This window comes from Gopherus evgoodei, chromosome 13 (assembly GCF_007399415.2).
Source record: "Gopherus evgoodei ecotype Sinaloan lineage chromosome 13, rGopEvg1_v1.p, whole genome shotgun sequence".
Classification (NCBI taxonomy): Eukaryota; Metazoa; Chordata; order Testudines; family Testudinidae; genus Gopherus; species Gopherus evgoodei.
This window is the reverse complement of record NC_044334.1, coordinates 20,631,552-20,656,719: the sequence shown is the minus strand read 5'-3', so window position 1 is coordinate 20,656,719 and position 25,168 is coordinate 20,631,552. Positions and strand designations below refer to the sequence as shown.

General features: G+C 49.5%; 2 protein-coding genes across 2 annotated transcripts in view; one reads left to right on the top strand and one right to left on the bottom strand.

Annotated features, from left to right (window-relative positions):
• The window catches only part of LRRC75B (leucine rich repeat containing 75B), a 34,420-nt gene extending 32,930 nt beyond the window's left edge, over nucleotides 1-1,490 (bottom strand). The window contains exon 1 of the mRNA XM_030583517.1: nucleotides 900-1,490. Coding sequence (XP_030439377.1) covers nucleotides 900-1,187 — 288 coding nt within the window. The 5' untranslated portion in view covers nucleotides 1,188-1,490. The remainder of the gene's footprint in view (nucleotides 1-899) is intronic.
• Nucleotides 1,491-9,477: 7,987 nt separating this feature from the next.
• GGT1 (gamma-glutamyltransferase 1) overlaps nucleotides 9,478-25,168 on the top strand; it is a 64,688-nt gene continuing 48,997 nt past the window's right edge. The window contains exons 1-2 of the mRNA XM_030583175.1: nucleotides 9,478-9,559; nucleotides 15,906-16,047. Of these exons, the coding sequence (XP_030439035.1) occupies nucleotides 16,007-16,047 (41 nt within the window). The 5' untranslated portion in view covers nucleotides 9,478-9,559; nucleotides 15,906-16,006. The remainder of the gene's footprint in view (nucleotides 9,560-15,905; nucleotides 16,048-25,168) is intronic.

Here is a 25,168-nt window from a genome sequence, read left to right as displayed (position 1 = left end):
TAACAAAGAGCCCAGCCCTTCACACACACCCTTCCACGGAGAAATCACTGGAGAACTGTGCACAAATCACCCCACCAACACTCTAGAAAGTGGAGAGCGTTTGGGGTCGAACACAGCGATGGGGAAAGCGGAAAGGATTCTGCTCCAAATCAGGAGCTTCCCTCCATGAAAAAGCGCCGTGACAGGCTCTCTTCACGGAGGCAGCTCTTGAACTCATTGCAAAAGGTACCATGTGAAAAATTCATTTCAAAATGAGGAAGAATCGGAATCCTTCTCCCCTCCTCATCCTAAATTGCTCTCTCACTGACAGGACCAACGGTTATTGTCTTGCCATAGACTCAGTTATGCCCAGTTCATAACAGCCCTTCTCAAGATTAATCCCTTCCCTGCTCTGTCATGTTGGGATAGAATTGCTTTGTTTTTTTAGCATCCCTTTCTGTGGTTTTGTATGCACATCCTTGCACTGACACATTGCTTTTTCAGCATAATTTTTTTTTCCTCCAAGCACTTCTTAAATGGCCTTGCTTACTTTTAAAATTGATCTATTAGTTGCATGCATTTTCCACTGCTTTTTACTGTTTCATTTTGCTTGCACTTTGTGTGACTTTTTGCACTGCTTCATTTCTGTGGCTTTTTGTTTGTTTGTTTGCATTGGTGTATAGCTTTTCAGCATTTTCCCATGCATTTTTTTCGCCTTGCTTTCTTGCCCAGTTAGCATTGTTTTATTTTAGCACACCTTGTCTGCACTGCTCTGTTCAGCATTTTGCATGCACTTCTTTACACTTTAGTCTTTGCGTGCACTTCTCTTGGTATTGCTTGCTGTTTCTTCTTTTTTTTTTTTTATGACTCTATTTATTTTCCATGCACTTTTTCCCCCATTGCACTATTAAGTGATTTACCTTTCTGAGCAATCTGAGAATGTGGACCGCGTGCTCTCTCTTGTGTTCCCGGATGGTCGCCTGGATCTCTCGGATCCATCCCACCCTCCTCACGTAGGGCGCCGGGTTGTTTTTCCTCAGCACCCCGGACAGCTTCTCGGAGTTCAGGATCAGGGAAGCGAACTGAAAGTCCCCTCGGGTAGTCTCCACCCTCCTGTGCGGCTCCTTCCTAGCTAACCTGGGGCACGAGTCTTCTCCAGAGGCGCTCTCCTCCTCCAGGCTGCTTTGTCTGCTCAGCCTGGACCCCATGATGGATCCCCTTGCTGGTACCACTTGCAGCGGGAAGGAGATGGCTCTGCGAGGGGTTTACCAAGGGGAACCAGACGCTTGGGCAGCAAGAGCGTGAAACTGACCCGCTTGTCAATGTCAGCGCCTCTGGTTGGCTTTGAACCGGGGGGGGCTCTCAAGCCACCCACATCATAGCAGGAGAAACAACATCTGAGGTGCGTTCATCCCAGCTTGCACAAAAACGGGTTGGGGGGGGGGGAGCTGGCACATGATTCCCCCCCATCAGCCGTTCCCCTTAGTAAATAAATGAACGTTTCCCTTGTAATGCTGCGCTCTCTCCGAAAGCGGTAGGGTGGGGCGAGGGGGCTGGCGCTGCTAGTTGTCGAAGGAGGCGCTTAGCCTTCGCTTTGTGCGTCCCTGGCTTTCTGCAGCCAATAGAGGCTGGGCGTGAGTATTTGTGTGTGTGGGGGGGTGTCCGAGATCCCTCTGGAAAAGGGGTCTTCCCCCCCATCCGCCCCTTGCCAAGCGTCGCTGTGTCTTGTTAGGTTTCTGCAAGACGCATGTGACTTTCCTATGCGAGACACAACGGCGTCCTGCCTCTGCCCAGTGCGCCCCGATCGTGCGCCTCGCTGCGACTTTGGAACGAAGGGAGAGACACTGGTACCGTGCGTCTTGTATGTGGCGTCTGCCCAGGCTGCTATGAGCATGTGTGTGTGTGTCTGCAAGCCCTGTGGGTGGGTAGCGCATACACAGACCGTGTGTAGTACTTAGAGGTTGCAGCAGCAGCAGCAGCAGCATCCATTTGGTCTGGCTTTTTATGCATTCAAGAGTGGTACAGACAGTCTTGTGATTCTAATCTAGACCCTTTTAAGCTGCTGCTGGCACCTGGTTGCCCAGAGGGGACATCCCAAGAATGGCTGATTTGTCCTGGCTGCCTTTCACTCTAGAGTATATTTTTTCCCTTTCCTAGCACATAACATAAGGCACCCACCAGAAACTCGAGCCCAGACCTTCTGAGTGCCTGGTCAGCCTGGGGAGGGGGACACTGTTTTGAAGGGTTTGGATCACCTGGTGTTTATTTTGTTGTTTTATCTTTCTCTGCAACTCCGAGAGGAATTCATTTGCCACTTACAAAAATGATTAACCGAACCTCTAGGTTAAAAACAAACACATGAGCTGATCCCAATTTAAAAGCCCTTTTCTGGTTCTTTTATTTGTCTGGCTAAACCTGCATAGGATTACCCAAATCTGTCACAAGTGGGAATGTTATCAAATACACGTCATGGGCGAGATCAGGTATGCCAGTCCCTACAGCTGTGGGCAGTATTCTACATCAGTTCATCTGTTAGAACCAGTGACAGGATTCTTATAAATTCAGACTAGGTGTGAGAATTGTCCTAGTAACCAATGATTTGTAATGGAGGCTAGGATTCTGGCATGTTTCCTTGACTGTTGTGGGCAGAGATTTTTTTTCTTCCTTAGCCATATCATGCCATAGACATACTGTCATACATGTCCACCCCTCGCCTCAGGCACTGTACATCAAGTGTACTATGTTTGTTCTCAGGCAAAATCCTCTTTAGCCATAGCATGTGAGGAAAGACAGCTAGAACCCCACTAGTGATAACGGTGGCTAGCAAAATTCTGATCCCAACCCTGAGAGAGCCTCAGTCTGACCTTCCAGTGTGAGAGCCATTGGAACTTCTCCTTGAGCTGTCTCCTCTGTGGCATGACGTAGGCAGGGAGTACGTGGGAGTGGATAAGAATGTGCCTGGGCTCGGATCTGCTGTGTCTGGACTCACTGCACTGATGCAATGAATGTGCATAAATATATTTACAAGGCTGGGGATTCACTTATTGCCTTATACGTGTGTGCACATATTGTGTGAGGCTAGTCTCATGCATCTTCTTGCTCCCATTCAAGTACATAAAAAGTTGTTACAAGGAGGAGGGAGAAAAATTGGTCTCCTTAACCTCTGAAGATAGGACAAGAAGCAGTGGGCTTAAATGGCAACCAGGGCGGTTTAGGTTGGACATTAGGAAAAACTTCCTAGCTGCCGGGGTGGGTAAGCACTGGAATACATTGTCTAGGGATGTTGTGCAATCTGTCATTGGAGATTAAGAGCAGGTATGGTCTAGAAAATATTTATTCCTACCCTGAGTGCAGGGGACTGGACTAAATGACCACTCAAGGTCCCTTCCAGTCCTACGATTCTTACAAAGGGGACTCCAGAATGGAAAGCTTAGTTAAACCTGGCCTTCGAAACTTCTTGCCCTAGTGCTGAGAGAGTCTCCTGGGGGGAAGTGACTGACTGGCTGACCTGGAAGCTGAAGGCCTATCCACAAAGCAAGAACAGTAACACTGGCTTTCCCCATCCTGGCCTAACATAGACACCTCTACGGGCAAGCAGGGAGTTCAGTATCCAGGCCCAGTCAGATCTTGGTTTCTTTGCTGAGACACTGAACAGCTATCTTGGAATAGAATTGTTAGTCTGCAACAAACCATGGCATTTGTAGGGTAGGTTCATCCCTGGGGAAGTAGAAGGCGCAATGTCTATTTGAGCAGCCGCACACAAGAGCGATCGCCCCAGGGAGAGAGGGAGATCTCACCACACATCAGTACAGGGCTCCATAGAACTCCTGATCAAGACTGCCTCAGTGGCACTCACCAGCACCTTACTCAGCTGCCCTCCCCTCACACACCTTCCAGCCCCATCTACTTTCTGGGCTGTTCTGGCCAGCTCCAGGCCCCTGCACGAGGGGGCTGCTGATGTCTTGCATCATTTTGATCCCTTCCGGGTTCACTTTCTGTCACCAGAGGCCTCAGCCAGCCTGGGGTCTGGCGGCAGAAGCAAGTCAGAGCTGAAAGGTGCACCGGGAAATAGATCCACTGTCTGTCACAGTATACCTAGGGCTCTGGTTATGCTAGGCCAAATCTGAAGGCCCTTCCTCCGCTTTTACTCAACCCTTACCCCACCAGGACTTTTGCCTGACTGCTGCTGCAGGAACTCAGTCTCTAAAATCAATGGCGTCCCAAGGTGCTGCTCAGTGAGTCCTAGCGCAGGCAACCTCCATTGGGAGTGAGTGAATTCTGAGTAAGGATTTCAGGGTTTAGTCTGCTGACTTTGAAAAGCAATTGGGTCCAAAACGAAATTGATGGTGGGTCCCCTGAGCTCTGATTGTGTCTCCAAGGCGTGCGCATTGCCAGCAATCAGGGGGGAGAGCAGAAAATACTGATAGTAAATGGGGAAAGGTCCTAAACTGAGACCGGAGGGTCAGCCTCACCCTGCCTCTCAGAGGCTGGATGGGGCATTTCAGTTCCGTGCCCTGTCCACTGTGCCTCATTAAAAGGCACCACAATGGCAGCATTTGTAACTCAGGGATCCTTTGAATAAACGAGTGTTTTTTGTGACTCACTTCTTTCATGCCTTCTCTCCAGGACCCAGGGAATAGGGACATTGTCTCCAGTTTACACATGGTTCAGGATGAAATCAGTGTGCATTGCTTCAGGGGGGTGGGAGAACAAAAGACAATTAGGTCTTGGCTACACTGGCGCTTTACAGCGCTGCAACTTTCTCGCTCAGGAGTGTGAAAAACACCCCCCTGAGCGCAGCAAGTTACAGCGCTGTAAAGTGTCAGTGTAAACAGTGCCCCAGCGCTGGGAGCGCGGCTCCCAGCGCTGTAAGCTAATCCCATGAGGCAGTGGAGTACCTGCAGTGACTAGACTCGCAGTGGCAGCGCTTTGGAGTTTCAAGTGTAACCAAGCCCTAAGTTAATAAAAGGACGGTACCATTACCAGGTTACATCTTCTGTGTATTCAACTTGAAAATATCCCAGCAGAGAGCAAATCCTCTTAACAAACAGGGGCACTGTCTGCAGAATGTATTGTCTGTGTGCTTTCAAGTAGGAAACATAACAGTAGGAATAGTAAGTGCTAATTAGAAACACACAACAAGGCTGGAGCACATTTGAGAGAGGGAGTATGGGTGGCTACTGGCTCACTCTGTGTGGGTGTGAAAGGCCCGCTGGCAGTGGAGCGGGTGTATTTCTGCACCCAAAGTGGACAACAAGGAGCAGAACCCCATTAAGGTTCCCTGCACACTGCTGTAGTGGGAGGAGAGGGGGGCTGACAGGAGCAGACCAGGAGAAAGCTTACATGGATCCTTCCTGTCCCAGAGGCTGAGGAGGCTATTGCTGTCATTGGTCTAGAACGTGGGTTCTCAGCCCCAGGGTTCCAGTCCCCAGCGGCGTCATGACCAGATCCAGGGGGTTTCCATGGGTAGATGGGAAGGAGATCTCAAACCAGTGCAGGGAAGACAGTTCCATAAGCTTTTTGCTGTGTTGGGGAGAGGAGTTCGGCCCTTATTGTTATGAATGTGACTGACTCGGTCGAGGGATCATGCTGGCTTATGTGCTAGCATGGATGGAAAAGTGGGCAACTCTCAGAAATTTATTGTGAGTCTCGCAACATTTGGTGTTTATCTTAAAGTCCCAGCTCCTGGAGCTAACTGATTACGGGAGACTTTCAGGTTCCCCCCCCCCTTTTTTTTTTTTAAGGGAAGGGATGTTTCTAGCCCTCAGGATTTCAGATAAAAGATTGTAAATACTACCCCTCCATGAAGCCTACAGGCTCAGAAACCGGAAGGCAAAGAAAGAGAACCCAACATTTAGTATTTGTCCTAAAAACAATTTTTTTTTCTAATTTCATTCATTTTAGTGCCTGTCATGTGAACCCTTGGGGTTGGCAATACTGGAAAACCAGCCCGTACATGCTAGCATGGATCAATATGCAGGAACGCCAGAGATCCCAGAAACCAGCACGCTGCACTGTATTGTGTTAGGTGCTACACACAAGCGTAGGGTGACCAGACAGCAAGTGTGAAAAATCGGGACGGGGTGGGGGGAAATAGGAGACTATATAAGAAAAAGACCCAAAAATCGGGACTGTCCCTGTAAAATCAGGATATCTGGTCACCCTACACAAGTGTCTCAAGCAGGGAGGTAGGTGTCACTCTCTGTCTTGGCTCTCTCTAACCAGGAGATGCTGATGGACATTCCGGAGTGGGAGTGAAGGATCTGAGGCTGTCGTCCATGCGCTTCTCCTCTGATTTGGCAGTGGCCGCTCGGCACATATCCCCATACAGATTATTTGCCGTTCTAGCAGGGATGGCCTGTGTGGGATGAGGCAAAATGGTGCAAGAACTTGAATTTGGGTGCATATTAATGGTGGTTTTGCAGCACTATGGCCACTTTGGGGCAGCTGGGTTGAATTAGAATTTGCCCCTAAAAGTCCCCCTTAATGTGATTCTAGAACAAAGAGGAATGCTGCTGATAGGGGCCGTTGTTTTGTTCTGTTTGCACAGCATCTCCGCACAGGAGTCCTGGGCCAGGACAGGGGCTCCTAGGTGCTACCGATACACATAAGAAATGCTACTGGTAATAGACCCAACTTCATCAGTGCAAACACATCTCCTTATTCCCAGCCAGGGGAAGGGTTTTGATTCCAGCTCAGCCATTCCCAGCTCCTAGTGCCAGCCTCACTCCTGTTGGCAACGTGGTCAAGTACGTAGGGGTCAAGGCTAGGACGAGGACTCTGGAATTCCAGGCTTGCCTTTGTCACTGTGTGGTCTGCGGCACGGGACATGGTACTTACCATCTCTGGGCCTTGGTTTCTCCACCGATAAAATGTGGATAATACTTGCTTACCCCTTAGGGTTGTTAATGTCAGCAGGATGCTTTGAAAATGCCAAATGCTGTAATGTTTATAACATTTCATCCCAATATGTCCTGTGATGCCCCAGTTCCAGGGTGAGTGTGGGCCCAGGCACTGTGGCTTGGGGGCTTCCCTCCTGCCGCTGGATGGCTGCATAGCGTATGTGTTGCATTCTCTCTCTTCCCCTCCCTCCCCCGTTCAGCTGTTGCTGTGAGCCTTAGCACTCCTGCAGAGACTACAGTACAATCTTATTGCAAACAGAAATCACTCCACTGCCCTTTCTCTTGAGAGACCCTCAGCGGCTCATAGTGTGACTGCAATTCCAGTTGCCCCCGGCTTGGGGAAATCGGTCTCACGCACATTGTGGGCGTCCTGATTTGTATGCTGGACAAGTCAGACTCGGATGACAATGCTCTTATATGATGAAGGTTACAGTGTTGACTGTTGTTGCTGCGCTGGAAACGTAATCGATCCATTCCCTGTTTAAGAAGGGAAAGGGATCTGGCGAGGCTGCTATGCCAGACTGCCTGGTGCTTTCAGAGCATCATCTTTTGTTTGCCAGTAAACTGGCTCTCAAGGCCTTGGGAGTGGCCAGCTCTCATGGGGACCGACATGCTTTTTGGCAGGCTTCTTCAAGCCCACCTGAGCTCACGGGTCCCTCCTTATCTGAACAGAACTATAACCCAGGAAATCGGTGCTTGCAGCTCTCTCTGCTGCTTGCCTGGAACTCCACATTGCAAGCAGACCAGTCCCCCCGATTCCTTGTCCCCCTTCCATTTAGCGTCCTCGTCTCCATGTCCTCTGCCGAGGGGTATATTGGGAAACAGGGGAGAAGTCTAATTCCTCTTTGTACGTTTGGTGAAATGGGAGAAGATCAGCAAAGCAATAAAATGCAATTCAAACAGATAGAGAAACAAATGCCAGGAAATTGGTGGGGAGGAGAGGAAGAGATTCTCCCCCTTCCGCCTCCCAGCGCTCAGGGGTCGGTCTGAGGTCACTTGCATCTTGCTAACTTTCTCTGAACTCCAGGGCTTAGCTGTGCATCTTTCAGGCAGCCTGGGCCCGATCCTCAGCTGTTACCGAAAGCACTTGGCAGAGCTGGTGAGCATGCACGAGGTCTCTGGGGCTGCCACTGCCCTGGCCCGACCCCCAGTGCAGGTTGGAGCAGCCTGGTAGTTTGCATACTCCACGGGGAACAGGAAATGAAATCCTGAGGCATATGTGTTGTGGCCCAGGTCGTGTTGCTTGGAGCGACCCTCAGTTTCACATTTCCTGGCTGGTGTGCACTCAATTCCTCAACCCCTGCAGTGCAGGAACCTTTGACTTTGTGCTAGATTTCCCTGGGCATTTTAAAAATTGTCTTTAAAAATATTTTAAAAGAATTGAAAAAAAACCCAAAACCCTACCCTGGCTTAAGCTTTCTGCAGCGTTTCAGCAGTTTGATGGAGGAGTTATGGTGCCAATCAAGTCACCAGAGGCACATAAGTTGACTTAACTCAGAGGGTTAAGGGGGCTTATGCTGCCATTAAGAGTTTAAAGCTGCTCCAGTGCTTAAGATGCATTGAGCCCATAAAGCAGCTTAGTAGCAGCACTGAGCCACCTTAAGCAATTGGTCACAAAGGGCTAGCCTGGGGAGGGGGGAGCGGTGCTGCCACCAGCATTTTGACCACGTTATGGAGACCTGACCTGAGCATTAACTCCAATGGGAAGGAAGTTAGGCCAGTGCTGAGCTGAGGGTTTGCGTGGGCTCAGTGCTCGAGGCTGAAGGGCTGAGCTGGCTTTGTAAGTGGTTCATCAGGGCGATGAAGAGCTCCTCCACCATTCCAAACAGCTTTCATTCCTTAACCCACTGACCAAAGGACTGGAAAACTTCTAAGGCCTGATCCTGCTTCCCACTGGGCAAAACTCCTCCTGATTCCACTGGGAGCTGGCACAGACCTCCAGGGTGAAGTTCACTCTGGGTATATTACCAGCACAAGGCCTGTGTACTACTGAGCCATGGACCTAGGGCCCTCTGCAGCAAGGGCAGGGCAGGAGATGGCTGTCCTTACAGGACAGAAACTAAGTGTGAATTGTAATTACATGCAGCACCAAAATATCATGCTATTTGGTGCTTCAAAAATGCAGGAGAGAGAGGTTAGGGTTGCCAATTTTAGTTGGACATATTCCTGGAGGTTTCACACTTGACATAATCTTTAATGAAAGATTAATCTTTAATCCTTGGAGACTCCAGGACAATCCTGGAGGCTTGGCAAGCCTATGTAGAGAGAGATCCCAGTGCCATCCATTAACTACATAGACATCTAAAAGTCTGCAATCCAAGTAGGAACCTTCAGAGAAGGATGAATAAAATTTCTCTGTTGTGTGGGCCCTTTCGTTGCCATATCAACCTGTTTGCAGTTCGCTGCAGGCTTGGGAACTCGACCAACTGGCTCTGTTCCTTTCCAAATCAACCTGCTTTTCTCTCAATCTCAAGAGATCCTCTCTTTGAAGAAACTTCTATCAGTTACAAAAAATAGTAAAGCGTTACCATGAGTGAGCCTCAGATTTGCAGACTGGAACATCAGTGCCTACCTTTATGCTGCAGGTGCCTTTGGCGTCACAGCAGGCAGTTTCATCGGCCCACGTCACCGCTGGGTTTCGATGAACTCCTGGAACTGCAGTTATTAAAGGTGATCTGGTAAGTAGAAAAAAAAAAAGGGAGGGGGTGGAAGCCTTTTGTTGCATCTTTAAGGTGCATAAAAATGGCCTCAACTTTTCTTGTCCTGCTTTTTTTCACATTACAAAGCTAAGTTGTGCCGAGGCTCTAGAATGTTAGTGGAATGGCGCCAACACCAGAACCGCGAGAGAGACTTAAGGTGGGAAGGGATTTTTGAGTCAGATTGTTTAATACCCTCTGTTTTCTGGTAACACCTATTCTGGTAACACCTAATGACTAGTTAACATTTCGGGTAAGGGTTGTCTTCACCAATCCTTCATCCCCGGAGAAGTGCAGGAGGTCCTCCAGCCATGCCAAGGAAGAGCTCAGCTGACACTCCTGATTCACATTGCCCAGGGAAAAAATAAGCAGGACAAAGATACTTCATGCGTCTTATTTAGCCATCAGAAAGGAACAATAAAGGGTTCCCCTGGAAGGCAATTTTATGATGGTTCCTAGCTCCCATTAAGCGCAGGGAGGAAGCAGTGGAGTGGTTGTTTCTGGTTTGCAACAAGTGCGGCCTGACAGAGGACAGTAAAGGAGAGAGAGAAATGGATTGGCTCCTTTGCAGAGCACAGACCCCTGAGGGGCAGTGACATCTGTGGCAATTTCCTGCTATCTTGGACAAACCTTACTGAATTCAGTTTAAGTATTGTAAGGCTTAATGTATTACAAATGCAGATGTTTGTGTGTTCCTGTGGGATTGCTCGGAGTGCCTCTCAGGGGAGACCTGACTAATGTGAACCATGGGAAGTGACTATTTTAAACAATGGGCCAAGACAAGTAGGAATATGGAATGTTTCCCAGAAATCACTAGGTGGAGAGGTTTGCAAGTGGACCCACTCCGGTTATGCAAGACCTCAATCTATTGCGGTGTCACCCTGAGGTGGGGACCTTTATCTGCTGATCACCTGTTAAGTGAGGACAGATCAAAAAGGCTCACACTGGACAAAGGAGTGACTCATTGATTCATGAGGGTACTTATGACGTGAGCCTTGATAGTTATCAATTTGTAACCAAGGAAAAACTCCTTGGTGGGGTTTGAAGGACTGTTTACCTGCCAAAACCCTTGGTGGAACTGGGGTGATTGCTGGCCACCTAATGAGCATGCATGCAGGCTCTTCTGTTGTTGTGATCTGTTTTCTCAGTAATCTTCTGGGTGGTAACTGAGCTGTTGGCCATTTACACTGTTTTAGGCCTTGGCTACACTCACACTTTACAGCGCTGCAACTGGGGTGTGAAAAAACACCCCCCTGAGCGCTGCAAGATACAGTGCTGTAAAGCGTCAGTGTAATCAGGGCAACAGCATTGGGAGCGTGGCTCCCAGCTACACCTGTAAGGGATGTGGTTTACATGCAGCGCTGGGAGATCCCAGCGCTGCCGCTCTGACTACACTCACACTGCCGCGGCAGCGCTTTGAAATTCCAAATGTAGCCATACCCTTAGTGTCTGGTGGAGAAAGCAAAGAGCAGATGCTGGCAGTCTAGAATATTAGGGTGGATGGGGAACCTCAGGAAGTCATCTAACCCTGTGCTCAAAATCCCCAGACAGATTTTTACCCCAGTTCCCTAAATGGCCCCCTCGAGGACTGAACTCACAGCCCTGGGTTTAACAGGGTAGTGCTCAAACCACTGAGCTATCCCTCCACTCAGCTTGCTAGAGGCATTCACACTGTAGGCAGGGAGCTCTGTAGCCTGGAAATACCCCAGTGAGAAAGGGAGAGAGATGGGTGTGTCCACCCAAGAAGTCTGATGGCTCAGAGGCCCAAAACTGAGTGCCCTTGGTTGACCCTAGAGAGGAATGCAGGTGCAGTTGCCCTGAACTGTGACAGGCTAATACACCTCTCCCTGCCCTCCCCTGACCCACCTTCCAGCACATATAACCAGATTATGGCTCTCCAGCATGGGTACAGTGCAGGGGGGAGAATGCCCAGGGATCCCATGCAGTAGACAGCCATCGCTTGTCTGCAGGCATTGGGGAATCTAAGGGGAGCCTGGTTCGTTCTGCCAGCAGGGCATGTTTGGGTAGGAGATGCCAGGGTCATAGCCCACCCCACTCCTTGGCAGAGCTGTGCTGGGACAGTGCTGATCACACCTCTGCTGGAGAGGTGCCTGCTGGCCCTAGAGCAGGGGTCAGCAACCTTTCAGAAGTGGCACGCCGAGTCTTCATTTATTCACTCTAATTTAAGGCTTCGCGTGCCAGTAATACATCTTAACGTTTTTAGAAGGTCTCTTTCTCTAAGTCTATAATATATGACTAAACTATTGTTGTATGTAAAGTAAATACAGTTTTTAAAATATTTAAGAAGCTTCATTTAAAATTAAATTACAATGCAGAGGCCCCTGGATCGGTGACCAGGACCCAGGCAGTGTGAGTGCCACTGGAAATCAGCTCGTGTGCCGCCTTCGGTACACATGCCATAGGTTGCCTACCCCTGCTCTTGAGTCTCTGGAGTCGTTCTGCCTTTCAAAGACAGCACCCTGGGCACGTGCAGCTCCTCCCCGGGCCAGCATGAGTGCCTCTGCAGAACCACTGTTGTTCTGTTTATGACTTGTATGGTAGAGCCTAGGGAGCCCCCTTTGTGCTGGGACGGTACAAGCCCAGAACGAAAGGACCGTCCCTGCCCCAAGGAGCTTGCAATTGACGTGTAAGACCAGAGGCAGGCCTTGGAGCACAAGTAAACAATGAGACCGCTGTTCATAGATCTCCAGGCAAAGGAGAGCGAACAGGAGGGATTTAAAAGGGGCTAAAGGAGCAGCGTTGCTGATGTTGACTGGGAGCTCCTCCCAAGCATATGGAGCAGCATGGGAGAAAGCACAGGTGCTTGTTTGGCAAACTAAGCCCTGGGCTGGCAGCCTGGAAACCAGCAACGTTTGAAAGGTTCACTTCTGTACAGCATTGTCAGCTACTGGCTCCCTTTAACTTCCCGGACCCCTCCCAATCAGCCCGCTCTTCCTCCTCCACATTACATGCACTCCTAGGTTCCAGGCCTTGGGCTCTTCCCTGGGGAGACTAGAGACACCAGGTCAAATTCAGTCCTGGAGTAAATGCCACTGAAGCCAATAGGGTTATGCCTGCTTACTCCAGCACTGAATTTGGCCCATGCTAGCTGCTGTTTTCCCACCATTCATACACTTTCTGTCCTGTGCAGGACACCCTGAAGCATTTTCTAAATGGGTTTTCACAGATCCCAGTAACATGAAGGTGTAGAACTCTGGCTCCTTTATGTTTGCAAGAGCAGTGCCATTAGCCGGAGTGTGAAATGCTCACTTAACCTATTGAGCTTGCCTTCCGCGGCCTGGCTGGGTTGAATCCCTTCTACAGGCCCAGCTGATTGGGCTTGTTAGTGTAAGCGTCCTCCTTGCTTTTCCTGGTCAAGGCTCTGGTGGAATAACAGCCTTTCTCCCACGCATGCAGTGTCTGCCGTTCGCACTAGTCATTTCCTCCATCTGAGCACTATCCTTGCACTAGGGCAGGAGTAGGCAACCTATGGCACATGTGCCAAAGGCAGCACGCGAGCTGATTTTCAGTGACACTCACACTGCCTGGGTCCTGGCCACCGGTCCAGGGGGCTCTGCATTTTAATTTTATTTTAAATGACGCTTCTTAAACATTTAAAAACCCTGTTGTATGTAAAGTAAATAATAGTTTAGTTCTATTTTATAGACTTATAGAAAGAGACCTAAAACCATTCAAATGCATTACTGGCACGCGAAACCTTAAATTAGAGTGACTAAATGAAGACTCGGCACAGCCCTTCTGAAAGGCTGCTGACCCCTGCTCTAGGGTGACCAGATGAGAGGGAGAAAATATTGGGACACATGGTGGGGGTGGTCTGCTAGCAGAGCAAAAAAAAAAGGCTGAGTGCTGCCGGCAGAGCAGCAGGCCGGGGCTGGGGAGGCGAGTGCTGCCAGCGGAGCAGCAAGGAGAACGGAAAGGAAAAAGAGCCGAGTGCTGCTGGCAGAACGAAATATCAGGACAAAAACTGAAATATCAGGATGGTCCCAATTTTATCGGGACATCTGGTCATCCTACCTTGCACCCGCCTTCCACAGATTGGAGAGCCACCATGAACTGAGCCTGCTTCCCAAGGCACTGTCAGAACCAATGACATTCACCATCGACATTAACCATGTTAACCTTTGGAGTAAAGGGAATTTCTAATGTAGTAACAGCAGAGGCCAATGTACCATCCCCTACGCCTCCCCTGCCTGCGTGTTCTAAAAAGTACATTGTCCTCCTGTGCTCAGTACAGCTGGCTTACATGTGTTAGGCAACGTTTGCATTGTAACATCAGTCACAAAAGGCTCATTCGTAAATATCTTCATCTACATTTTTAAAGGAATTTCTGGAAGAAAGAAAACCAGGGAGGAAAGAGAGCAGCTACAGTAGACACTGCTGTAGAAGCACCGACCTCCTTCCTCACCACCTGTTTCTGGTATCTCAGCAAGTGTGTTAGCAGAACTGAGCCTAGATAGAAATAAGCGAACTCGAAACCTTCTTTAGTGCAATAGCAATCAACACCTCACTACCCTGACACTAGCATGTCCTGAGAGGTATCAGTAATGCTTAGCAATGAGAGCTTTCTCTTTACAAAGCACTTTACAAACATTACCACAGCCCAGTGATGCAGGGCAGTAGTACTCTTCCCATTTTATGGATGGGTAAACTGAGGCAAGCTGTGACATTGATGTTAGAGGCAGGGTTAGGTTCCTGGCTCCTGGGTGTGACCACTAGACCAGGCCTCAAATGTAATAGCTTATTTTTAAAAAGCTAAATCTCAAGTTCCTTTATACAAAGAAAAGTTCTGAAGTATACACGCGCGGTCCAAAGCTTGACAGCAGGCTTCAGGCCGTGTTTGGGGTACCTGTTGCAATTAGATCTGGTTGGGAGGGGATGGTTTTCCATCAGCAAAGCCCGGCTCATCAAAACTGAATGTTCTGCAGGAATGGAACAATTGTGAAGAAACTGGCCAGGCAGGCTTGGAAACCTGCCTCCCTGCCTGGCTCTTTCACTTCCAGCCTGGCGGGCTGACTGGGAGTCCCAGCCACCAAGCTTCCAGGCTCACAGCTCCTCAGCAGGGTGACTCCGATTCAGGGCAGTCCACCAAGTGGGTTGCCTTGGACTCAAGGCTCCCAGGGTCCCAGGGCAGAGTGCTAAGCAGGCCTTGGTCCTCAGCTCCTTGTCAGTTCGCTTGGTGGGCTGCTGCAGACCCAAGGGTCCCAGGAACCCTTGGATTCCTGGGAGGAGGGTCAGTTGGCCAGTTCCCCACCTGGCCAGCTCCCCAGGCTGCCCTTTTGGGGGGTGGACAGGTGGGCTGAGTCCTTGGCTCTTTGCTGGGCAGCTGGGCCAGCCATTCCGATAAAATTCAGAGAGAGGTTTTTTTGGTTGTTCTGCAACAAAAGTCTTGGAGTTTTCCAGTGTTGCCAACCCCAAGCCTTCAAAAGTCATGAGTCAGGCCCTCAGAAATCGTGAGATTGACTTAAAATACCGAGATTTTTAAGAACAACTACTTTCAGGCTCCATTTATGGTCTGCTGCCGGTGTCATAGCCTTCCGGGGTCACATTTTCAAGCTTTTCTCTCCATCCGAAAGGACATTTACTTGACTTGAAATGAAAGTTGAGATTCTCCCCAAGCCTCATGTTTCCTGGAGCTGAGACTTGAAGAAAAGCACCAAATATTACAAGAGTGACTGACAATCCAACTGCAAGAGCTGGCAGCACATCTGCAGAGTACTGTCATATTTTTGAAAGCTTTTTTTCCACTCGATGCCCCGAGAGCAAAGGTCAGAGGGACAAAAGAGTGCTGACAAGAATTATCTTTTTTTTTTAATGTCACTACTTGACTCCACCCCCTATGGCCTGGCCCCAGGTTGGGCGGTATTGCGTGATTGCTGTGACATCACAGCATGCGGCGCGCTGGGGTGTGACAGTGGGGGCTACCAGCCAATCTAATTTCAGGAGACAGGAACTGAAGTCCTAGGTTATGGGCCTGCTTCTCTGGTGCCCTGCAGTCTGCTGAGTCATTTATCTCAGAGCAAAGGGATTGTAAAATGCTACCAGATCCAAGCAGTTGTGTAATACCACAGGCACCACACCAGAAGCAGGGCCGTGGATAATCTAGCCTAGGGGTGCAGAACACCTGATGTAACCTGTCTCCTTTGGGACCTTTTGGTACATACCTTTACACACTAATTAGCTCATTTAAAAAAAAAAACAACCACCAAACCACAGGTCACCTTTAAATTTCCTACAACTCATGGCACATGCCATCTAGTGTCCAGGCAAGGAACTGCAAGTTATTTAAGCCTGTCTATTTCACCCTCAGGAGAACAGACAGAAGGAAGTTGCTCTCAAGTCTCCTTTCTCTTCAGGGAAGCACATCAGACAACCTGCCAGTGAGGTGATGTGTTGAAAACACCCTGTGAAATGCGACACAGACTCTGTGGAAAAATCAGACCTAGTTCCAGGTAGGCTTGTGTATGTCCAGGTATGTTTGTAGGGGTGGGTGGAAAGGGGAAGGAGGTGGGTATGTTGTGAGGTTTCAGGTAACGTAGCTGGAGTGGCCAGGATACTTGGCTGCTGCCAGATTTTGTTAGTAGGAAGGGGAATATCTGTTGCTGTCAATGATCTTGCCCTTGCTTTTGAGATGTTAAATTACCTTAGCATGGTCTGAGCATGCCAGCTGCAGACGCCTATGATCATAAATGAAATGACCTACCTCAGTTTGATCTTGAATTGTTCTGTCTGGTTAACTGTCATTTCTATTGCAATCCGAGCTATAAGCAGCTGCCTTAGACTGGAAAACACTTTTTTTTTTTTGGTTTTTTTAAACACGAGTACAGGTTGCCCAGCACAGTTTCTGTTACGCCATTTCCTAAACAGGCAGCACAGACAGAGTTATAGTATTATTTTTAAGCACTGAACTCCAGCGATGGTTGTTTGATTTGCCAGTTCTGATTCTTAACTCTCTCCTAGGTCCCCTTTATCCTTTCCAAAGAAATATCTTTTCCCCTTCCCAGACACAATTTCATTTATAAGCTGTGGCTAAGAGGGAATGAATTAGGAGCTATCAGGATCCGGATGACACATACAGTGCCTCCTGCATCAGCATCTTCCTGCATGTCTTCACACATTGCTAGAAAGAGATTTTTGTGCTGGGTGAAAAGAGCTCCTAAACCAAACCCATCGGTGTGCATTGGTAAGCTGTTTCCCACCTGGTATCACCATGCATGGATCATCTGCCATCATGTTGCCCCATTTTCCAGTTTTTTCGAGCTCTTCATGAGCTGTTTGCAAACTTCCCCCGAGTCTGATAACCTAAATTTGTGTGCTCAGCCCTTTCATTAACACTGCCTCTTCCAGGTCATTAATAGATATATCGAGGAGTACAGCCCCCATTGAGCCATAGGGCAACCCATTCCTAAGCACTCCCCATGCTGAGCTTGGGCCATTTATTCCTATACTCTTTAACTTCCTATCTTTGAACCAGTTTTTAGTCCAGGACAAGTCTGGATATCACAGGCCTTGGCTACACTCACACTTTACAGCGCTGCAACTGGAGTGTGAAAAAACACACCCCTGAGCGCTGCAAGATACAGCGCTGTAAAGCGTCAGTGTAATCATGGCAGCAGCGCTGGGAGCCTGGCTCCCAGCGCTGCACGCTACACCCATAAAGGATGTGGTTTACATGCAGCGCTGGGAGAGCTCTCTCCCAGCGCTGCAGCTCTGACTACACTCACACTTCAAAACGCTGTCGCGGCAGCGCTGCCGGGGCAGCGCTTTGAAATTCCAAATGTAGCCATACCCACAGTCTGTGTGTCCTTGGTAGCCCCTTCTGCGGCACTTTATTAAAATCCTTATCAAAGAGTTTTACGGATCATACCGAGCAGTTGTACACATTTTATCCAGTTTTGCTAATAAATGATTGCCACCAATTTACCCTGCTGGCTTGGCCTGTCACAGTGCACTGATCAGACCAGGGTTATAACTCTGGCTAATGATTTTCTCATTTAGTTTTCTCAGTACTTAGGTAGGGCTCACTGCTCTAGAATTCCTGGGAGTTCCCTTAAACTTTTAAAAAAGTTACAACGTTGATCAACTTCTAGTCCTCTAGGGTAGCGGCTGGTTTAACTCGTCACTCAGCAACTTAATTTGCTAGTACTGTCAGTGTTTTCACAGGCGCGCTATGTGAGCTTGGTGATTGATGGTAGTGTAAGAGGCTGATCCTGCAAACAGAGGCCCTGATTCAGGCAAGCATTCAGGACTTGCTTAAGTCCTATTGGGTTGTGAAGGTGCCATTGACTTCAGTGGGACTTCAACACATGGTTAAAGTTAAGTGTGTGACGTGCTTTCCTGAATAGGGATGGATTAAAGTCTATGTGTGTGTTTAAGTGCTTGTCTGAATCCGGGCCCCATGCTGCTGGGCGTGGAAGGTGGTAGGCTACTCTTTTTAGCAAATGCTGTGCCCACTAGGGATTCGTCATAGGATTGGGCCTTCGTTTCTCAGGTTGTTCCATCAGCTCTTTATTGATCTCTCCGTCTCCGGTCAGGCCCCACCCCTCCTGCCTGGCAAAAGTAATCTGGGGTAGGCGTTTCTTTGTGGTGAAGATTGATGCAAAGAGCTAAATTAGCTCACCTGCAATCCCTGAGACCTCTTTGGCTGTTCTCTTAGTTTTCACAAGGTGCAGTCACAGCGCTGGTTCTCCAGAAAGTTTCTACCTCTGACATGCCTGCAGAATTCCTCGGTTATTGTCTTGATATCTTGGGCTGTTTGTTCACTGTGTCCCCTCTCAGGCCTCGCAACACCTGCTGCAGGTAGTTCTGTGTTACGCAAGGTACAAGGTGGGGGGGATCGCAGAAACAGCAGAGGTTTGCACCACAGTATCCACTAGCACCTTGCTGTGTCTTAGATGGCACTTTTCATCTATAGATCTCAAAGATCTTTAACAAAGGAATTCAGCATCACTATCCCTATTTTACACACAGGGAACTGAGGCACAGGGCAGTGAAGTGACTTGGGCAAGATCACCTTGCAGGCCAATGGAAGAGCCAATAATATCATCCACAACTCCTGAGTCCCAGTCCAGTATTCCGTCCACTAGGTTACATTTTTCCCCTAATGTGCCCCAACCCTGATATGGAAGACCAGTGACTTCGCTAAGGTTGCCTGGCTGTAAATGACCGCTGAACTGGGTGTGGAGGGAGCACTTCTAGTGCTGAGAAGGTGCTTTCTGTGCATACCGTATCTTCCCTCTCATCACTGCTGTGGCTGTCTCCACTAGGAAAGTGGTTGAGTTGAGGCTGGGTTTAGGTAACGTGGTTGCTAAGCCCAAATCAGCTTGGCAGCTTTCCCAGTGTGGATGGCACCCCAATATGCACCACTGTCAGGTAATTAGGATATGTTTTGCACAAAGTGTGCCTTGTAAGGTATCAGTCTCAAAGTCTTGATCTGTTAGACAGTGCTATCTCATTGGATTGTATGTGCTATCGTCCTACGTGAAGTTATGAAGTTTGGCTTCATTGTGAGGTTAAAAACACTCTTTCAAGCTGCCTTTCAAGTACAACAGTAAAAAGGCCAAACAATGTTAATGGCTTATTGTGGAAATGCACACAAGCACAAGGATTACCGTGGGGACTGTGTACAATAGAAACCTCTCAGAGATAGCACTACATAATGGGAACTGTTTGCCCTAGATCATAGCAAAAGAGCTTTCCAGCAAGTGGGAAGAAGATATAAAACGGGGGAAATGACATCATGATGGGACCTCATTCTCCCTACAACACCACACCTGAAAATGCCTGAGGAATAAAGACTGAACAGGGGGAAGTGATGATCCCAGGCTAAAGATATTTCTAGCTTGTGTATGAAAACCTGGGAAACACAACCTGCAAAACCAGGGCAGCTTGTGCCTTAAGAATTAAGAATCAGCCTGTTTCTCACTCAGGGTGAGAATTTGCTAATTCATATCCTACCTATCTAGTGTGTTTTAAGCTGAGTTTGTGGTTTGGTTTATTTGCTAGGTAATCTGGTTTGATTTGTTTGCTATGTCTTATAATCACTTTAAATCTATTCTTTTAATAAACTTGCTTTTGCTTTGTCTAAAACCAGCGTGTGTGGAAATCATAACTCGGGGGAGGGAGCTGTACAGTTCTCTGTGTAGCACAGAATGGTATAATTTGGGGTTTACCCTTCAGAGAGGGTGTGCGTGTCTTAGGAACTGGAAAGTGCCCTAGCTGTGCCTTCGCATGCAGGGGCTGGTTAAAGAACCTATCTGCATGTAACTGCAGCTGGGTGTGTCCCCACCTAGATGTGTGCTGGAGCCTGGCAGAGGGCTGGTCATAGCAGTACAGTGTAAAGGGAGTCCAGGCTGGTGGGTCAAGGGGGCTCAGTGGTACCCCAGTTCCTGGTGACATCCTGGCAGGGAACCCATCAGAGCCAGAAAGCACCTTGTAGCTTGACTCAGCGGGTTGAATTCTAGCCAGGGCTTCTGCCTAGAATGAACACAGAGTCCCTGCTGTCGCATGTAATTATCAGTTGAGAAATTGCAACATGATTTTAATAAGCTGAGAGTAACTTAATTTGCCCTGACATAACAGGCTTCCTATCAAAACAAACTGAAATAAAGAGCAGGACGTGCTTCAGGATATGCTAAGTAGCCCCATGCTAAATGTATGTTAGACACCAGGTGCATTGTGGCATGATGCTGGCAGCCCATATGCCCTTGTCTCAACGGAACATTGACAAATACACAACAGGAACCAGCCTGGCTCGCCTGGGTGGTGGTGGTGGTAAAACACATATTAGACTTACCAGAATGTTTGGGTTTTTTGGACTTTATGGAATGCTTGGAAGTTGCTGCATGCATGAATCTCACTTATAACATCTGTACTCCATTATAAGGTCATATCTGAGCATTTACATTGTAAGCCTCTGTGACTGTAAATCACCAGACAGGAGAGAGACATTAACTAGGTGAAAAGCTGGTCCCAACAGAAGGTGTTATGTTCTGCCCATCCAGGAAGGCCTATGGACACCAGACAGACTAGTTTGGAATGTTAGAGGACAAAAGACTTTGGGCTTGTCTACATCACAAAGTTGCAGCGCTGGTGAGGGGGTTACAGCGCTGCAACTTAGGAGGTGTACACATCTGCAGGGCATCACCAGCGCTGCAACTCCCTGTTTGCAGCGCTGGCCATACTCCCGTTTTGTCTCGGGTGTAGAGGATCCAGCGCTGGTGATCCAGCGCTGGTAATCAAGTGTAGACACTTACCAGCACTTTTCTTGACTTCCGTGGAATAAGCAGGTATCCCAGCATACCTGAGGAAGCCTCTGGTAATCAAGCAGGTCTCCTTCCCCGGTTTGCTCTCGCGTTCCCCGAATCCCCGAGCAAGCAGGTCTCCTTCCCTGCGGTTTGCTCTCGCGTTCCCCGAATCCCCGAGCAAGCAGGTCTCCTTCCCTGCGGTTTGCAGGGGGGTTCGGGGAACGCGAGAGCAAACCGCAGCGAAGCTGGTCTCCTTCCCCGGTTTGCTCTCGCGTTCCCCGAACCCCCGTGCAAGCAGGTCTCCTTCCCTGCGGTTTGCAGGGGGGTTCGGGGAACGCGAGAGCAAACTGCGGCGAAGCTGGTCTCCTTCCCCGGTTTGCTCTCGCGTTCCCCGAACCCCCGTGCAAGCAGGTCTCCTTCCCTGCGGTTTGCTCTCGCGTTCCCCGAATCCCCGAGCAAGCAGGTCTCCTTCCCTGCGGTTTGCAGGGGGGTTCGGGGAACGCGAGAGCAAACCGCGGCGAAGCTGGTCTCCTTCCCCGGTTTGCTCTCGCGTTCCCCAAACCCCCCTTGAAGCCGCCCAACAGCGCTGCAGTGTGGCCACATCTAACACCACTTGCAGCGCTGGTTGCTGTAAGTGTGGCCACTCTGCAGCGCTGGCCCTATACAGCTGTACTAATACAGCTGTAACAACCAGCGCTGCAAAATTGTAGATGTAGACATACCCTTTGTTGTTTACTCTCCCCTCCCCCCATGAAGGTGAGTCATGCAAGTGAATTATTTTCATAGCAGAGGTTTGGTGCCCAAGGGGGAAAAAGGTCCAATAAAGAAGAAACTTTTTATTTTAAATGCTGCTTGGAGTGCGACCTCTCACCTCAAAGGAAACCATGTGGAGAGGGCGGGATGGTGGGGTCCATGAGGATCCAGATCTGAGAGTACAGGGGGACAGGCCAGCAGTGGGAAGGAGAGACGAGCACTGTCTGACACATTTACGCACATGCCTGAGTGATTTTCCACTCCACGCTGTGATGGGGACCCTTTGTGGAGGGGTCTGGTGGCACTGGCTGGTTTGTGCTGATCCAGGCCTGTCAGAGGGCTGCTGTGGGTAGAGGGCAGGTACAGGGGCACATGGCCTCTATGCACCTCAGCGCTGGCCACTGGGGGATCCCCTGATTCCTATGTAGGTCTTAGGGATGTACAAGTTTGAAGACTAAGCCCTCTGGAAGGTTTTCTATTTTTGTTTTTGCAGAGGGGCAAACCAGGCCAGGGGACCCCTCCACAGCTGCCCAAAGGGATCTAGCACATCTCAATGCACACATTTGCGTACTGTTTCTATCAGCCTGTGCGTAGCTGTGATGGCCACAGATTGACAGTGCAGGGGTAGGGGCTGGTTGTCTTCTGGCAGCTGGCTTGGAAGTGCAGGTGTCCCTGGCACACTGGCTGCCAGCTACCCACAGCCCTGGCAGTCTGTTAAAACAAGCAGCAGTAAAATCCTCCCCAGAGATCCTGTTACAGCCTGGTAAAGAGACCGGCGCCCCCCGCCCCCCCCAGCAACGAGAACAGCAGGAGCAGGCATGGATCAAGGCAGGTGAAAAGCAGCAAAAGCTCCTCTTTGACACTCATCCCAGAGCTAGGCGCAGGCAGGCTCTTGAATTCAGTGACTCTGCAGCAAGCCTCCCCCATGGAGGGAGCTCATTGGCATGTGACTGGTGCAGGTGTACCAGGCCCACTGTTGCTCACAGGTGGTGTGGCTGTAGCAACTTCTTTTGTGCTCAGCTGGAGGTGCTGACGCAGCTGGCGAAACAAACCGCAAAGCCCAGAAAGGAACGGAGTCGTGCATAGGATTGACAGTGATTGGCCCTTATTCAATCCAGTGCTGGCTAAGAGCAGACACTCTCATGTCTCCTCCATTGGTTAGCAACAGACTCACCTCAGACTCACTGTGCCCCAATTGTCATGGGACCCTGCACCATTACAGCACAGCTGTCAGTCTGTCTGCCCGCCTGTGGTGCTGTAAGCACACGCTAAATAGTAAGGAAGGCAGACTGATCAACTCAGGTTGCAAGCCCTTTGGGACGGAGACTGCCTCTACTCGCTGTGTAAAGTTCCCTCGCTCCTGGGCTGCTCTGTACCACTGTTAAATAAATCATAATACAGGAGATGGGAGGTTAGACAGGCAGCTCCGCTGCAGCTTCTCTCTCCTCCTGGTCTGCGTGGTGTGAGTGTGCAAGCACTCAGCTCTGCTGTAGTTCGAAAGGCACTAGGCTGCCCCCTTGGGCAGGGGAGCCCTGCCCGTATTCCCACGGATGCATTAGCACTTGTCCATGCTATGTGCTTTAGTAATGTTCTACCCAAAGTAGCTGGCCTGCTGCACACACCCAGCCTGACCGGTCCGCCCAATCAGAACGATGTGTAAACATTTTGTCCCATGATCCCCACATTCTAAGGTCCGGGGGAGGGGCTCTCCTGCTGCTTTAGGACAGAAAGGTGGCAAGGGAAGCTTCCCATCTGTTTCTATAAACTCCATGGTCACTATCCCAGTTTCACACCAGATCAGCCAGTCGTGTCAGCAGGGGTTTAAGGCCCACCGAAGTCATGGGGAATTCAGCATGTGCTGCAAGTTAAACATGTGCTTGCGTGCTTTGGCCTTGGGGATGAGTCTACCCACTCCCCTGGTGCAGCCGTCTCTTGTACTGTTTGAGGACGTCAGTGGCAAACTCAGTCTTTGTTCGCTAAGTGTTCATCCTGCTGCTTCTTCCCTTTCTAAGGTTGTCATTGTTTGATTCTGACATCACAATACTTTCCATAGACACTAATTGTGATAGATCAACCTAAAATGAGCTATAACTACTATTCCCTGGGCAGTGTTAATACCAAGAGTGAATGAACCTTTCAGAAATAAAGGTCCTATTTAATGCCAATAGCTCCCATCAGAAAGAATAAGGGACAGGAAGTAGAGGCCAAAAGAGTCCAGCTCACAGCATCTGGGTCCATTCAGGTCTTGACTCTGCTGCTGGGACTGACCATAATGGTTCTTGGACAGAAAAGAAAGTGGATTTGTGCAGCTACCGAGAGTGGACTTTGATTACCCATGGAAACAGCCCTCAATACTCTGGGTGCAGTGTCCTCCCACCTTAGTAGACTTTAACAGGAATCAGTCACCAAACAGCTTCTTACTGCAATTGGGACGTTTGACATTAAGTCGCAAGTACTTTGAACTTCTTTTCAACTCCTTTGCTGCAATGCAATGCACCCTGTTTTGCATGAGGAGTCTGAGCTGTCTTTATGTTTTATTCATTTCTTGTTTATGCTGGAGGAGAAACCAAGCCATAAAAACCAGCAAAACAACCCACACAGCTCCATGCATTGTGTAGTCACATCACAGCCAGCGATTTCAGCTGCCATTTCCAACTTCGTCTGGGTTAATGTATGTGTTAGCGAAGTGACAGAGAGGTGTTGTCGATTGACTGGAAACAGACGCTTTTGAGCTCTGATTTCAGATCTGACACTGATTTGCTCTGTGGCCTTAAGCAAGTCATTTAAATCTTCTAGATCTCCGTTTTCTTGTTTTTACCATGGGGGTAATGATACTTATCTCATGCAGTGTTGTGAGGATTAATCGACCCTGTCTGTAAAGAGCGTTCAAGATTAAAAGTGCTACCTCAGTGTAAAGCTTTGTTATGATTATCAAAGGCATGGGGGAAAGATGGACGTGTGGCATTTGGGGACTGTAGCGAGGCGGTGTGGCTCCCCTCCCCCTCAGGGAGGGTTGAGCCCCATCAGTCATCCACAGGGGCGGGGCCGCTGGGCAGAAGTCCCGCCCCTCAAAGGGTCAGGCGGCGACCCAGAAGAATAAAAGCCGGGCCCCAGCCTTCAGTTGCGGCTTGGCCACCAGCAGGAGCAGACGTGCCCGCCGCCGCTCGTGACTGGGAGGCTGCCCAAGCCAGAGGTCGAGACCAGGAGCTGCCAGAGCTGCCTTGCCCCTACTACGACGAGGAGCTGCCAGAGCTGCCTCGCCCCTACTACGGCCCCGAGGAGCCCCCAGACCAGGCGTGGCCTGAATTCCCCGAAACCCTACTGGACCTGCCGCCCAGCCCGGATTGGGAGGAACCGATGGTCCTGGACGTCTCCAGAACAGAGGCCCCGGACCAGGTAGGAATAGAGGGGGAATTAGGAAGTAGTCCGGGGGCAGCTGACTCCAGTCAGGCTGCAGAGCTACCGTTGCCCATGTCAGTGTGTTGCGGTCAGGACCCCACTGCCCACCGGTAGAGGTGACAACCGCTACCAGGGCCCCGGGCTGGAACGCAGAGGAGTGGGTGGGCCTGCGTTC